Genomic DNA, 15,070 nt, shown 5'->3' on the forward strand with positions numbered 1-15,070 from the left:
AAAAAAAGGAGGGGTGTGGATCAGAAAACCAATCAGTATCTGGTGTGACCACCATTTGCCTCATGCAGCGCAACACGTCTCCTTTGCTTAGAGTTGATCAGGGTGTTGATTGTGGCCTGTGGAATGTTGTCCTACTCCTCTTCAATGACTATGCAAAGTTGCTGCATTTTGCCGGGAACTGGAACACGGTGTCATACAAGTCGATCCAGAGAATCCCAAACATGCTCAATTAGTGACATGTCTGGTGATATGCAGGCCATGGAAGAAATGTGACATTTTCAGCTTCCAGGAATTGTGTACAGATCCTTGCAACATGGGGCCATGCATTATCATGCTAAAACACGAGGTGATGGCTGCGAATGAATGGCACAACATGGGGCTCAGGATCTTGTCACTGTATCCCTGTGCATTCTAATTGCCATTGAAAAACCGCAATTGTGTCCATTGTCCATAGATTATGCCTGCCCATACCATAACCCATTGGGTACTCCGTTCACAACGTTGACATCAGCAAACGACGGCATCTGCCCGGTACAGTTGAAACCAGCGTTCATCCATGAAGAGCACACTTCTCAAGCATGCCAGTGGCCATCAAAGGTGAGCATTTGCCGAACTGCAGTCAGATCAATGACGATGAGCACACAAATTAGCTTCCCTGAGACGGTTTCTGACAGTTTGTGCAGAAAGTCTTCAGTTGTGCAAACCCAGAGATGGATGGATTATCTTGGCAAAGGAGAAATGCTACTAGCTAATTATTGTTTGTTTTTTTGTATTTTTTTGAAAATTCTAGAATTATCGTGAAAATAGGATTTCATCCTGCAAAATTTCTAATAAATAAGTGAACTATAAGAAATTAAATATCGATTTGCTTTTACTTGATTGAAGTTGCATTAACCACAAGAAATGTTCTGTAATACTTTTGAAATGAAACTAACTATCAAGAAATTGTTAAACTGACTATCCACTAACCTTAACCCTAGCCCTCACCCCTAACCTATCCTTGGCCCCTAACCATAACTCTAACCCTAACCACAAACCTTTGCCCTAACCCAAACAAGTTGTTGGATATAAGCATAGTTAGTTAGTTTATTAATATTGAATATTACACCCTAACTAGTATTAATTATTATTTATTTTTTTACATACTAATGATTATTAAATATTTATTTATTGAACAAAAACATATTAATTTAAATTGAAGTCATTTTCAATAAATAGTTTTTGAGTCCTTAAAACACAGCAATGTTTAATGTTTAAGCCTATTATTCTACACCCTCCAACAGAATCAGTCAATGAGGAGCAGGTTGAAGTTGCACCTATCCACTGATCTTGGGTCAGTTCTGGCTCTACCCCACTAATGGTTGAGGTTAGGAATGTAAAACCAACCAGACTTGATTCAGAGTCAGACTGGAATTCTTCCTGCGTAAGGCATGTTGAATGTAAACAAATAGTTACATAGCTGAAGATATGTGGAAATAATGTAGCTTTTAATGCTTCATAGTTCATGACTTATGATCCATATATAATACTTAACATTTTTTGATATATTTTTTTTTAACCTTTATTTCACTAGGCAAGTCAGTTAAGAACAAATTCGTATTTACAATGATGGCCTATCAAAAGGCAAAAGGCCTCCTGCAGGGAGGGGGCTGGGATTAAAAATGAAAATTAAATAAATACAAATATAGGACAAAACACACATCACGACAAGAGAGACAACACAACACTACATAAAGAGAGACTTAAGACAACAACATAGCATGGCACATACTTTACTGTAGCCCCCCTATATTACCTATAATTATTAAAACAACTAAATTAACATTATGTTAGACAAACAATTATCTACTGCAACAATTTAAAATTGAAGTTTCTGAAGTCAATCTACTGTAACAGTTTAACATGAACATTTATTGTCTTGTCACAGCTATGGAACCTTGCCATGGTACACTCAAAAACATGTCAAGCAAGTGTGTGTGTGTGTGTGTGTGTGTGTGTGTGTGTGTGTGTGTGTGTGTGTGTGTGTGTGTGTGTGTGTGTGTGTGTGTGTGTGTGTGTGTGTGTGTAAACGATGATGTGGGACTGCCAAGCTTTGATTCACACTCGGTGGAATAGGAGGTCCTTGAAACAGTGAAATCAACCCGGTAAGCCATGGTTCGTTATTTTATTATTTACTTTCACTATTAAATATCTCACGTTTATGTTTTTAATACTAACAAATCGTTGTCCTCAGTAAGGACTGAACTAGGGTTTATGATGTCATGTTGGAGATATGTTTCCCCATAACTTTTTATGTTTAATTTTTTTAAATTTAATTATAATTATTATTACAATTGAATTATCATTCATGACTAGTTATATCGTTGTTATTAGTGTTTAACTTTCTGTCTAATGACAAAAGGTCAGAGTTGATGTTTCCACAGGTGTTTGTGTTCCATTGTCTGTGGTAATGCTCCGGCAACTGTTCATTACCTATATATGTCTGTAGTTATAACATGACTATAATGTCATTAGCAATATTATCATTTAGAGATTAGTGTATTTATAAATGGATGCATTGGTTCATATGTGGAAAGAACATTCACTCAAAATGTGAAACTTTTGCTGTGTTTTTGTTTGGATAATATAATAATCTCTCTCGCTCGCTCTTTCACTCCCTATCTCACTCTCTCTCTCTCTCGCTCACTCTCCCTCACATACAGAATGTAGACCTGCTATACAGAGAAATGGTGGGTTTTCTCTGCCTTCTCCTCTCTCTGACTGATTTACAAGTGGAGGGTTTCAGTGGGGGAGGATCTTCCATTGCTTCTCAGTGTGGCTCAATGCTACCTGGTAGTTTTCATGGCAGCACAGGGCAGAGCTCTTCATCACCATACACTGTCACTGTCAACCAGACCACCTACCAGCCAGGAGACACCATCCAAGGTGAGTCACCAAGATGGCTGAAACACACCATTAGGCTTACCCGATCCATGCTGTATTGGCTGAGATGCAGGGATGGACTGGGCCTGGGAATTTCTAATACACAACCAATTTCATTCCTTGGGGCCCCCTGCAAATAATGTTCCTTTTGCAAGAAAAATGTAATTAAAATTTAGACAAGGCTAAAGATTTACCAGAATTGCGGTATGGCAGTCCCAAGTCAGATGTTAAATTTCACACAGCATCTTCTAGCACAGCTGACCTGACAATATATGATTGACTTAGTCCAAGGACATGTCATTCAGCGTTTCAGCACTAAATTTCTCTCTCTCTCTCTCTCTCTCTCTCTCTCTCTCTCTCTCTCTCTCTCTCTCTCTCTCTCTCTCTCTCTCTCTCTCTCTCTCTCTCTCTCTTTCTCTTTCTCAGTGACTCTGTCAGGAACCTTCACCTATAAGGGGTTTCTTCTGGAGGCCCATGAGGAAGGACAGAACACAGCTGTGGGAACGTTCTCTCTCGGCAGTGGGACTGGGATCGTTCTTGTGCCTTGCAATAAGATCGCAGTGAGTAACAGTTAGGGTTGTAAAATTCCTGAAACTTTCCCAGTTGGAGGATTCCCACCCTGCTCATACCCTCCTGAATCATGAGATCCTCCAACTGGGATTTCTGGAAAACCTGGGACATTTTGGGAGAGTTTCTGGAATTTTGCAACCCTAGTTACCATACAGCACAGGACATTCTGGCCATAGTCTTCTGTTACCAATTTACCCACTGACTATTTGGATTATATTGACTCATCAATATGTCAAATGAAACTGACTTGAGCCCAATAATAGGAGAGTTTTTACTGGTCAGGCTACACAGTGAGGAAATACTCCTGGCCCGGATTATAATGAATAAAGATATTGAAATTACAGAGTTAGGGTTGCAAAAATTCTGGTAACTTCCCAAAATTACAAGCTTTTCCAGAAATCCATGTTGGTGGATTCCAGATTTACTGCTTAAAACCTGGGTATTTTGGGCAAGTTAATGTCATTTTTCAACCCTAAACAAGAGTTTGTTACCTTTACGTAATATAGCTAGAACCACCGATAAGCAATGATCAGTGCCTTACCTTACATGATTGTGTACCAAAGTGATTGTTCTCTATTGATAGGCTTTACCTGTTGTTTTACTGTTAGGCCTCTGGGGTGAGTCAAAGCAACAATCAGCCTAAATCATCAGTAACAGTCACCTGGACAGCACCAGCCTCAGCCTCCTTGGGCAACATCGTAGTCAAGTGAGTGTCTACTAGAGTTGAACAATTACAGTAACTTTCCCCAAATTCCCAGGTTTTCCAGAAATCCTGGTTGGAAGTTACTGGAATTTGACAACCATAGTCTCAGCTAAAGCCATCACAAACACGACAGTTCTTTTTTACGTGATTTTTCTGTAGGACGCAACTGAAATAACATATATTTTGTCAAAAATGTTTGCAGAGGTGCAATGCCTATTGAAAAAAATGACAGTACTATATATCTATTTGTAGTATAAAAACATTTTGGTGCATGATCCAACGGCACAGACATCAGTTCAACATCTAGATGTAATTTACCGTTGGTTGAGTAGTCGAAATGACCTTACGTTGATGACTTCCTCCAAACCCATTCTATTTTCTATGGTGATTCAATGTCATCACATAGATATTTGGGGTTGAAATTATGTGAAAAAACATTGATTAAACTAGTTTTACCCAGTGATAACCCTAAATGTTTGCCCTGAGTTGCAAAATCCCAGAAATGTTCCCAAAATACCCAGGTTTTCCAGAAATGGATGATCTGCAGAATCAGGTTTGAATGAGCACTGGGAATCCTACAACCATGGGAATTTGAAAAACATGGGTAATTTTTTTGTGCAGTCTAACATTGGTACTATTATCTGTTTTCCTCTTCAAGGTCAACATTTATGCAGACTTCATAGTGTATTTTGGATTGCAGTGCCAAGAGAGACAGTAAAGCCTCAGTTGTCACCACTACAGGAACTCAAACTACACCAACTCTTGCTCCTACTACAACAACTACAGCTCCTACTACAACAACTACAGCTCCCACTACAACAACTACAGCTCCTAATACAACAACTACAGCTCCTGATACAACAACTACAGCTCCTAATACAACAACTACAGCTCCTAATACAACAACTACAGCTCCTACTACAACAACTACAGCTCCTACTACAACAACTACAGCTCCTGATACAACAACTACAGCTCCCACTACAACAACTACAGCTCCTAATACAACAACTACAGCTCCTACTACAACAACTACAGCTCCTTCTACAACAACTACAGCTCCTGATACAACAACTACAGCTCATAATATAACAACTACAGCACCTAATATAACAACTACAGCTCCTACTACAACAACTACAACAACTACAGCTCCTAATACAACAACTACAGCTCCTGATACAACAACTACAGCTCCTACTACTACAACTACAGCTCCTACTGCAACAACTACAGCTCCTAATACAACAACTACAGCTCCTCATACAACAACTACAGCTCCTAATACAACAACTACAGCTCCTAATACAACAACTACAGCTCCTAATACAACAACTACAGCTCCTAATACAACAACTACAGCTCCTACTACAACAACTACAGCTCATAATACAACTACTACTGCTCCTACTACAACAACTACAGCTCCTACTACAACTACTACTGCTCTACAACATCAAATTGTGAACCCATCCCAAACAGCTGTGAACAGCACAACTATGGCTCCTACTGCTTCATCTGCTACTAGTTCTACTACTATGACTCCTAATACGTCAACAACTCAAACTACTACTACTGCTCCAACTCCTCTTAGACTTACGGTAATGTCCTCAGACACAAGTATACATATATAATACTTGTACTATTCTAATTCAATTTAGCAGTCATTGTTGAGTGTTGCGCTAATTCCATCATGACTTACAGGAGATATCGCTCTCAACATGAAGCAAAACTCAGCAATAGAGTCTAATGACAAGAGTGGCAAATTACACAGATTGGCTGGTGTGGTCTCTTGTCATTCAACAGTCAATTTTCACAGCAGTTTTTAAACCTGATCATCATGATCCAATACAGCAAATATAACAAAGTACTTAACAGTTCACAAAGGTTAAGTTTTGTATGAACAGATATCTATAAAACACAGCAGACAGCAACTGCTATGTCAACAGTGTTCATTATATAGACTGGTGTCTGGTCTCCCTAGAACCGTCCCTCCCTGGTACGGTATTGAACAGAACTATTAGCTCATGTCCTCTGGAATGCTTTTTAGGCGTTCTTATCAAAATACACCATAAATCTCCTCTGTCATTGCTATCTCATAGAGGCCCATCCTCAGTAACACACCTCTTGTTCCCACTCCTGGACAAGCTCACTGAGGGGAGTGACCTGCGCACAGACATTGTGGAGACAAATAATTGATTCCCCATTAATCACGCCATCCCTTCACATGGTTTAAGAATAGGTAAAGACACATTCACATGAAGACAATGTTTCATTCTGTCCTCCTCTCTTGCTGGTATTCTGCATAGCAACAGAGACATGTAAAAAACAAGTCTGACCTCTCCCCTCTCTGGGCCCCAAGTAACTGAGCCCCAGCTAAGGGAAACGTGCAACTGAAAGACACCAGAGTCCAAAGGACACTTTCTAATGACAAGTATCTCACATAAGCATATTATACTAATAAAACATCTTAACATACCAGTGAATAAACATAGGCCTATCATTATTGTGGTAATTGGTCATTCATTCATGGTGGTGTAATAGACAACAAAACACTGCATTGTGAATGGGTAACACTGCTGAATAAAACATTGAAAAATAAAAGAAAATAGACCAGCATTGTATTCCCATGTACTTAAATACAATTATTTTAAAGTACTACTTACATATTTTTTAGGAGTATCTGTACTTTACTATTTATATTTTTCTAAACTTTTACTTTTACTTCACTAGCCTAAATTCCTCAATAAAATAATGTTATTTTTACTCCATACATACTCGTCACATTTCAAATGCTTAGCAGGACAGGAAAATCGTCCAATTCATGCACTTATCAAGAGAACATCCCTGGTCATCCCTACTGCCTCTGATCTGGCGGACCCATTAAACACAAATGTTTAGTTTGTAAATAACATCTGAGTGTTGGAGTGTGCACGTGTCTATCCATAAAGAAAAAGAAAAGACAATTTTGCCATCTGGTTTGCTTAATATAAGGAATTTTAAATGATTTATTGTTTTACTTTTGATACCTAAGTATATTTTAGCAAATATATTTACTTTTGATAATTATGTATATTTCAAACCAAATACTTTTAGACTTTTTCTCAAGTAGTATTTTTACTGGGCGACTTTCTCTTTGACTTGAGCCATTTTCTATTAAGGTATTTGATTTTTGGTATTTCATTAGGATGCTCATTAGCTGTTGCAAAAGCACCAGCTGCTCTTCCTGGGTCCATACAAAACATGAAACATGACATATTACAAAACATTAATAAACAAGAACAGCTCAAGGACAGAATGACAACAATTTACATTTACATTTAAGTAATTTAGCAGACGCTCTTATCCAGAGCGACTTACAAATTGGTGCATTCACCTTATGATATCCAGTGGAACAACCACTTTACAATAGTGCATCTAAATCTTTCAGGGGGGGGGTTAGAAGGATTACTTTATCCTATCCCAGGTATTCCTTAAAGAGGTGGGGTTTCAGGTGTCTCCGGATGGTGGTGATTGACTCCGCTGTCCTGGCGTCGTGAGGGAGCTTGTTCCACCATAGGGGTGCCAGAGCAGCGAACAGTTTTGACTGGGCTGAGCGGGAACTGTGCTTCCTCAGAGGTAGGGGGCCAGCAGGCCAGAGGTGGATGAGCGCAGTGCCCTCGTTTGGGTGTAGGGACTGATCAGAGCCTGAAGGTACGGAGGTGCCGTTCCCCTCACGGCTCCGTAGGCAAGCACCATGGTCTTGCAGCGGATGCGAGCTTCAACTGGAAGCCAGTGGAGAGAGAGGAGGAGCGGGGTGACGTGAGAGAACTTGGGAAGGTTGAACACCAAAAGGCACACGTAGCTGTGGTGGTTAATTTCTGTATTACGAAAAGAGGAGAGACAAACTTCACACACCAGTCAGAGTTATACTTAAACTACATCTTTAATAATAAGAGCTTTGCAATAGCAATGACTTTCAACGATTCCCTATTTCTAATGAACCGTTGAGAGTGACAACACAATGGCTACTGAGATCTTTTATAGCAAAGATCCACCCCCCTAGTCGACATAACAAACCACAGATATTAGGAACAGTTCACAAAGGAAGACTTTATATTGAGAAAGGAGTATCCCGTAGCCAGATAGAATTCACTATAAATTATCGTTCAGTTTGGTCCCTAAGACGAGGTTCTTATCTTGTTCCTGGTACTTCATAGCACAAAAACATCAACTCATCCAATGGCATAACTCAATTGTCAACTCTAGATACTCCCATCACAAGTAAAATCCCTTCTTGACCCCTCTCCTGGACAAGCTCACTGAGGGGAGTGAGCCTCTAGGTCATACACTATCCCAGGATAAGTGCAACATCAGAGGGGAAATACAATGGTTCCAGACACTGCCATACACCTCCCCACAATGCCAGAGGAGGGAGGGACTTGCGCACAGACATTGGAGACAAGTAATTGGTTCCCCATTAATCACACCATCCCTTCACATGGCTTAAGAATAGGTAAAGGCACATTCACATATGAAGACAATGTTCTTTCCTGTCCTCTTCCCTTTCTGATATTCTGCATAGCACCATGTCAAAGACAAGCCTGACCTCTCCCCTCTCTGGGCCCCAAGTGACTGAGCCCCAGCTGAGGGAAGAAGTACAACTGCCAACACCAAAGTTCAAAGGGATACATTCTAATAACAAGTATATCACATAAACATATTATGCAGATAAGACATCTTAATTATCTATGTTACCCAACTAATTCTGATTCATCCACCACATAGCCTACATATCAATACTAATACATACACACAAACTATTTAGGTCAAATAGGGGAGAGGAGTTTATTTATCTGTTTTTTGAAACCAGGTTTGCTGTTCAATCAATCAATCAAATGTATTTATAAAGCCCTTTTATGTCAGCAGATGTCACAAAGTGCTATACAGATACCCAGCCTAAAACCCCAAACAGCAAGCAATGCAGATGTAGAAGCATGGCGGCTAGGGAAAACTTCCTAGAAAGGCAGGAACCTAGGAAGAAACCTAGAGAGGAACCAAGCTCTGAGGGGTGGACAGTCCTCTTCTGGCTGTGCCGGGTGGAGATTATAAGAGTACAGCCATTCAAGGCCAGATTGTTCTTCAAGATGTTCAAACGTTCATAGATGACCAGCAAGGTAAAATAATAATCACAGTGGTATTTGAGGGTGCAACAGGTCAGTACCTCAGGAGTAAATGTCAGTTGGCTTTTCATAGCCGAGCATTCAGAGGTGGAGACAGCAGTTGCCTGAACAGGTCATGGAAACCTAGCCGCAGGCAGAACAGTTGAAACTGGACCAGCAGGACAACCATTCTGTTGCAATACAATTCAAGAGTAGAGTTACTTTGCTTCTGGATTCTGAATATAAATCATAATGAGGAAACATTTACTTAGAGCTTTCTTGTTGTGGGGTTTCCAAATGTGTTGCATGATTTGTCAATGCTGTGTCAACAGAGACTTGACGTCAAAGGGAATCTATGTGTCAGTGTCCAATCATTTGGTTGTTTACTTGGTTCTTCTATTAGATAAAAATGTAAAACCAACCAGACTTGATTCAGAGTCAGACTGGAATTCTTCCTGCGTAAGGCATGTCAAAGTAAATAAACTATATTTGGAAACAATGTAGCTTTTATTGCTTCATAGTGCAGGACCTACATTGAAATCCATATATAATACCTTACTGTATGACCTCCTTTGTTACTTAAATGTCTTAACCTCTATGGGCTAGGTAACAGCCAGTTGAATCCCGTGGCGTGTTATTCAAATACCTCAAAAATGCAAAAACTTCAATTTTTCAAACATATGACTATTTTACACCATTTTAAAGACAAGACTCTCGTTAATCTAACCACACTGTCCGATTTCAAAAAGGCTTTACAACGAAAGCAAAACATTAGATTATGTCAGCAGAGAACCCAGCCAGAAATAATCAGACACCCATTTTTCAAGCTAGCATATAATGTCACATAAACCCAAACCACAGCTAAATGCAGCACTAACCTTTGATGATCTTCATCAGATGACAACCCTAGGACATTATGTTATACAATACATGCATGTTTTGTTCAATCAAGTTCATATTTATATCAAAAAAACAGCTTTTTACATTAGCATGTGACTAGCATGTGACTAGCATTCCCACCGAACACTGCCGGTGAATTTACTAAATTACTCACGATAAACGTTCACAAAAAGCATAACAATTATTTTAAGAATTATAGATACAGAACTCCTCTATGCACTCGATATGTCCGATTTTAAAATAGCTTTTCGGTGAAAGCACATTTTGCAATATTCTCAGTAGATAGCCCAGCATCACAGGGCTAGCTATTTAGACACCCAGCAAGTTTAGCATTCACCAAAGTCAGATTTACTATAAGAAAAATGTTATTACCTTTGCTGTCTTCGTCAGAATGCACTCCCAGGACTTCTACTTCAATAACAAATGTTGGTTTGGTCCCAAATAATCCATCGTTATATCCAAATAGCGGCGTTTTGTTCGTGGGTTCAAGACACTATCCGAAAGGGTAAATAAGGGTGACGAGCATGGCGCAATTCGTGACAAAAAAATTCTAAATATTCCATTACCGTACTTCGAAGCATGTCAACCGCTGTTTAAAATCAATTTTTATGCCATTTTTCTCATAAAAAAGCGATAATATTCCGACCGGGAATCTGCGTTTAGGTAAACAGACGAAAGAAAATAAAGCATGGGGTCAACTCGGGCACGCGCTTAAGCCCAATGTACTCTGATCGGCCACTTGCCAAAAGCGATAATGTGTTTCAGCCAGAGGCTGCCTCGATATCGTTCAGCTTTTTCCCGGGCTCTGAGAGCCTATGGGAGCCGTAGTAAGTGTCACGTTAGAGCAAAGATCCTCAGTCTTCAATAAACAGAGACAAGAAGAACAACAACTTGTCAGACAGGCCACTTCCCATATAGAATCCTCTCAGGTTCTTGCCTGCCATATGAGTTCTGTTATACTGACAGACACCATTCAAACAGTTTTAGAAACTTTGGGGTGTTTTCTATCCAAACCCAATAATTATATGCATATTCTAGTTACTGGGCAGGAGTAGTAACCAGATTAAATCGGGTACGTTTTTTATCCGGCCGTGTCAATACTGCCCCCTAGCCCTAACAGGTTAAACAGCTACATGAAACATTTGCTAGATAAACAACAATCTACTGTGATATTTTAACATCAACATTTGTCATGTCACAGCTATGGAACCTTGCCAAGGGTCACTCAAAAACATGTCAAACAAGTGTGTGTGTGTTTGAGTGAGTGAGTGAGTGAGTGAGTGAGTGAGTGAGTGAGTGAGTGAGTGAGTGAGTGAGTGAGTGAGTGAGTGAGTGAGTGAGTGAGTGAGTGAGTGAGTGTATACAGTTTTATTTTGGACATTATGTCACAAGGAAATGGAGTTCTTGATAAGTAGACGAAGACAGGTATTTATTTTTGTTACCATGACGTGGGACCTGATATATATGGTGTCTGTGTGCCAAGCTCTGATTCACACTCGGTTGTATATCACGTCCTTGAAACAGTTCAATTCAACACTCGTCTAGCTGAAGTTAAATCAACCTGGTAAGCCATGGTTTATCTTTTCATGAACTACTTTTACTACTAACTATTTTAAAGGCCTATGTTAATAACACTAACAAATAATTGTCACTAGTGAATGGAGGGAAGTGTTGCAAGAGAAAATGGTAGGATGATGATTTACTGGGAAAGATGGGTTGATCTGTGACTGTCTGAAGGTTGGAATTAATGACTGTTGGAATAAATACATAGACACATGAACAGTGTTAATGTTTGAGGTCCTCCAATCAGGGTGAGATTGTGTGTTTAGTTATATATTTTTAGCGTTTTGGTTTCATGGTCTGAGAGGTGTGTGTGCTGGTCGTGGTGGTTATGGTATCAGGAATCAAGGTAAGACCCAAGTACAGATGGTGGGAAGTAACAATGTTTATCGTAACACTGGGACAGGCAAACGACAGGTCAAGGCAGGCAGGGGTTGATAATCCAGAGCAGGAGCAAGGTACAGGATGGCAGGCAGGCTCAGAGACAGGGACAAGCAGAGAGATGTCAGGTGGACAGTTACAGGGTCAGGACAGGCAAGGGTTAAAAACCAGGAGGACGTGAAAAAGAGAGGCTGGGAAAAGACAGGAGCTGACAGGACAAAAGCTGGTAAGCTTGAACAAACAAGACGAACTGGCACAGACAGACAGAAAACACAGGTATAAATACACAAGGGATAATGGGGAAGACGAGCAACACTTTGAGGGGGGTGGAGACAAGCACAAGACAGGTGAAACTGATCAAGGCGTGACATATGGGTGCGCTCGCTTCCATACCGGCCTGGGTGTCAGGCAGGGCTTGGTCCTTCCCGCCCTGGAAAATCCCTTTGGGCAGGGGGCTTCGCCATGCCGGCATCTTAGGCAAGTGGGGACGAGTGCTCCCACTGACCAGAGCACCCACTGATGCGAGCACCCATTCACATTGTCTTTGTAATGTATTTTTGTTGTTTTAATAGCAATAATAATAATTGTCCTCAGTAACGTTAGAAATTAGGGTTTAAGACGTCATGCTATGGATAGATAATAAAAAGCCTAATACATAATTTGGCACCAAATAATTCACCTGAATACTTGTCTTTTTTTGGGATGAAGTTCTATTGAACAAGACTGGATATTTGTTTCAATATCTTCTAACATGGAGGCTCATGTATGCTCTTACATTAAGATCATTACAGGAGGTTTCCCCTACCTTTATTTGTTAACATTATAGATTTGTTATTTAACTTCTCTAGGGTATGTGGGACGCTAGCGTCCCACCTGCGGGACACACTCCCAACAGCCAGTGAAATAGTAGGGCGGCAAATTCAAAATAGCAAAAATCTCATAATTCAAATTAATCAAACATAGAACTATTATATCCCATTTTAAAGATACACTTCTCGTTAATCCAACCACATTGTCCGATTTAAAATAGGCTTTACGGTGAAAGCAAAACATTAGATTATGTTAGGATAGCATCAAGACAAAAAAAAATGCCATTTTCCAAGCAAGGAGAGGCGTCACAAAAACCAGAAATACAGCTAAAATTAAGCACTAACCTTTGACGATCTTCATCAGATGACACTCATAGGACATCATGTTACACAATACATGTATGTTTTGTTTGATCAAGTTCATATTTATATCCAAAAACCCCATTTTACATTGACGCGTGATGTTCAGAAAATGTTTGCCTCCCAAAACTTCCGGTGAATGAGCAAATCAATTTACAGAAATACTCATCATAAACATGGATAAAATAAACAACTGTTATTTAAAGAATTACAGATAAACTTCTCCTTAATGCAAACGCTGTGTCAGATTTCAGAAAAACTTTACGCCGAAAACACACTTTGCAATAATCTGAGTACAGCGTTCAGAAACTAAACGAAACCGCCATTTTGTGCCGTCAACAAATCTCAGAAATACAATTGTAAATATTCCATTACCTTTGATGATCTTCATCAGAAGGCACTCCCAGGAATCCCAGGTCCACAATAAATGTTGTTTTGTTCGATGAAGTCCATCATTTACGTCCAAAAACCTCCTTTTTGTTCACGCGTTTGGTCGAGTACTCCATATGCGCTGTGCTCGCGCATTCATTTCAGACGAAAAGTAAAAAAAAACGTATATTTACATTCGTAGAAACATGTCAAACGATGTATAGCATCAATATTTAGGGTGTTTTTAACATAAATCTTCCATAATATTCCAACCGGACGATAACAATGACTTCATAAACGAAAAGGAACTCAGGTTGCTCTCTCGTCAGAGCGCGTGATTGAACTCGTGCCTGATTTTGGGATAGCTGACTGATAGAAGCCTGAAACAACGTTTTAAAGACTGTTGACATCTAGTGGAAGCTGTAGGAAGTGCAAAATGAACCCTAAGTCACCGTATGTTAGATAGGGAACCACTTGAAAAAACTAAAAGCCCACTTCCTAGTTGGATTTTTCTCAGGTTTTTGCCTGCCATATGAGTTCTGTTATACTCACAGACATCATTCAAACAGTTTTAGAAACATCAGAGTGTTTTCTATCCAAATCTACTAATACTATGCATATCCTACCTTCTGAGCCTGAGTAGTAGGCAGTTTACTCTGGGCACCTTATTCATCCAAGCTACTCAATAGTGCCCCCATGTCCCAAAGAAGTTAAACTTAATTATTATTACAGTATAATTATGACTAGTTATATAGTTGTTACTACTGTTAACCTTTATGTCTAAACAAGAGAGCTTAATGACAAAAGGTCAGAGTTTATATTTCCACAGGTGTTTGAGTTCCATTGTCTGTACTGCCCGGGCAACTGTTCATTACTTATATACTGTATGTTTGTAGTTATAAAATCACTCTAATCTCATTAGAAATATTATGATTTATAGATGTGTCTTTGTAAATGGATTCATTGGGTCACATGTCAAATGACATGAGATATCCTATGTTTTCTTTCTCCTAACTCTTGTTCTGTCTCTCTCTCTCTCTCTCTCTCTCTCTCTCTCTCTCTCTCTCATTCACTCTCTCTCACTTTCTATCTCTCACTTCCTCTCTCTCTCCCTTTCTCTCTCTCTCTCACACACACACACACACACACACACACACACACACACACACACACACACACACACACACACACACACACACACACACACACACACACACACACACACACACACACACACACACACAACACACAATGTAGATCTACTATACAGAGAAATGGTGGGTTTTCTCTGCCTTCTCCTCTCTCTGACTGCTTTACAAGTGGAGGGTTTCAGTGGGGGAGGATCTTCCGTTGCT

At 39.8% G+C, this 15,070-nt stretch overlaps 1 protein-coding gene across 3 annotated transcripts; it reads left to right on the top strand.

Moving 5' to 3' along the window:
- The first annotated feature begins 2,055 nt into the window (after positions 1-2,055).
- Positions 2,056-5,117, top strand: LOC106594400 (putative ferric-chelate reductase 1). Of its 3 annotated transcripts, none has more exons than XM_045701527.1 (5): positions 2,056-2,144; positions 2,703-2,925; positions 3,349-3,482; positions 4,101-4,198; positions 4,937-5,084. In XM_045701527.1, the coding sequence occupies exons 2-5, from the start codon at positions 2,727-2,729 to the stop codon at positions 5,028-5,030; spliced, it is 525 nt and encodes a 174-aa protein (XP_045557483.1). In that variant the 5' UTR covers positions 2,056-2,144; positions 2,703-2,726; the 3' UTR covers positions 5,031-5,084. The 3 variants fall into 3 exon arrangements, with proteins under 3 accessions (XP_045557483.1, XP_045557484.1, XP_045557482.1); XM_045701528.1 differs by having other exon boundaries at positions 2,063-2,154; positions 4,854-5,117; XM_045701526.1 differs by having other exon boundaries at positions 2,063-2,154.
- Positions 5,118-15,070: the final 9,953 nt, after the last annotated feature.

Source organism: Salmo salar, chromosome ssa18 (genome assembly GCF_905237065.1).
Source record: "Salmo salar chromosome ssa18, Ssal_v3.1, whole genome shotgun sequence".
Lineage (NCBI taxonomy): Eukaryota > Metazoa > Chordata > Actinopteri > Salmoniformes > Salmonidae > Salmo > Salmo salar.

Excerpts from the sequence above, each read along its gene's own strand:
- LOC106594400 (XM_045701526.1), top strand. Across the intron at positions 2,926-3,348 it reads GCCAGGAGACACCATCCAAG|TGACTCTGTCAGGAACCTTC; the intron begins GTGAGTCACCAA and ends TCTCTTTCTCAG. Across the intron at positions 4,199-4,936 it reads TTGGGCAACATCGTAGTCAA|GAACTCAAACTACACCAACT; the intron begins GTGAGTGTCTAC and ends TCACCACTACAG.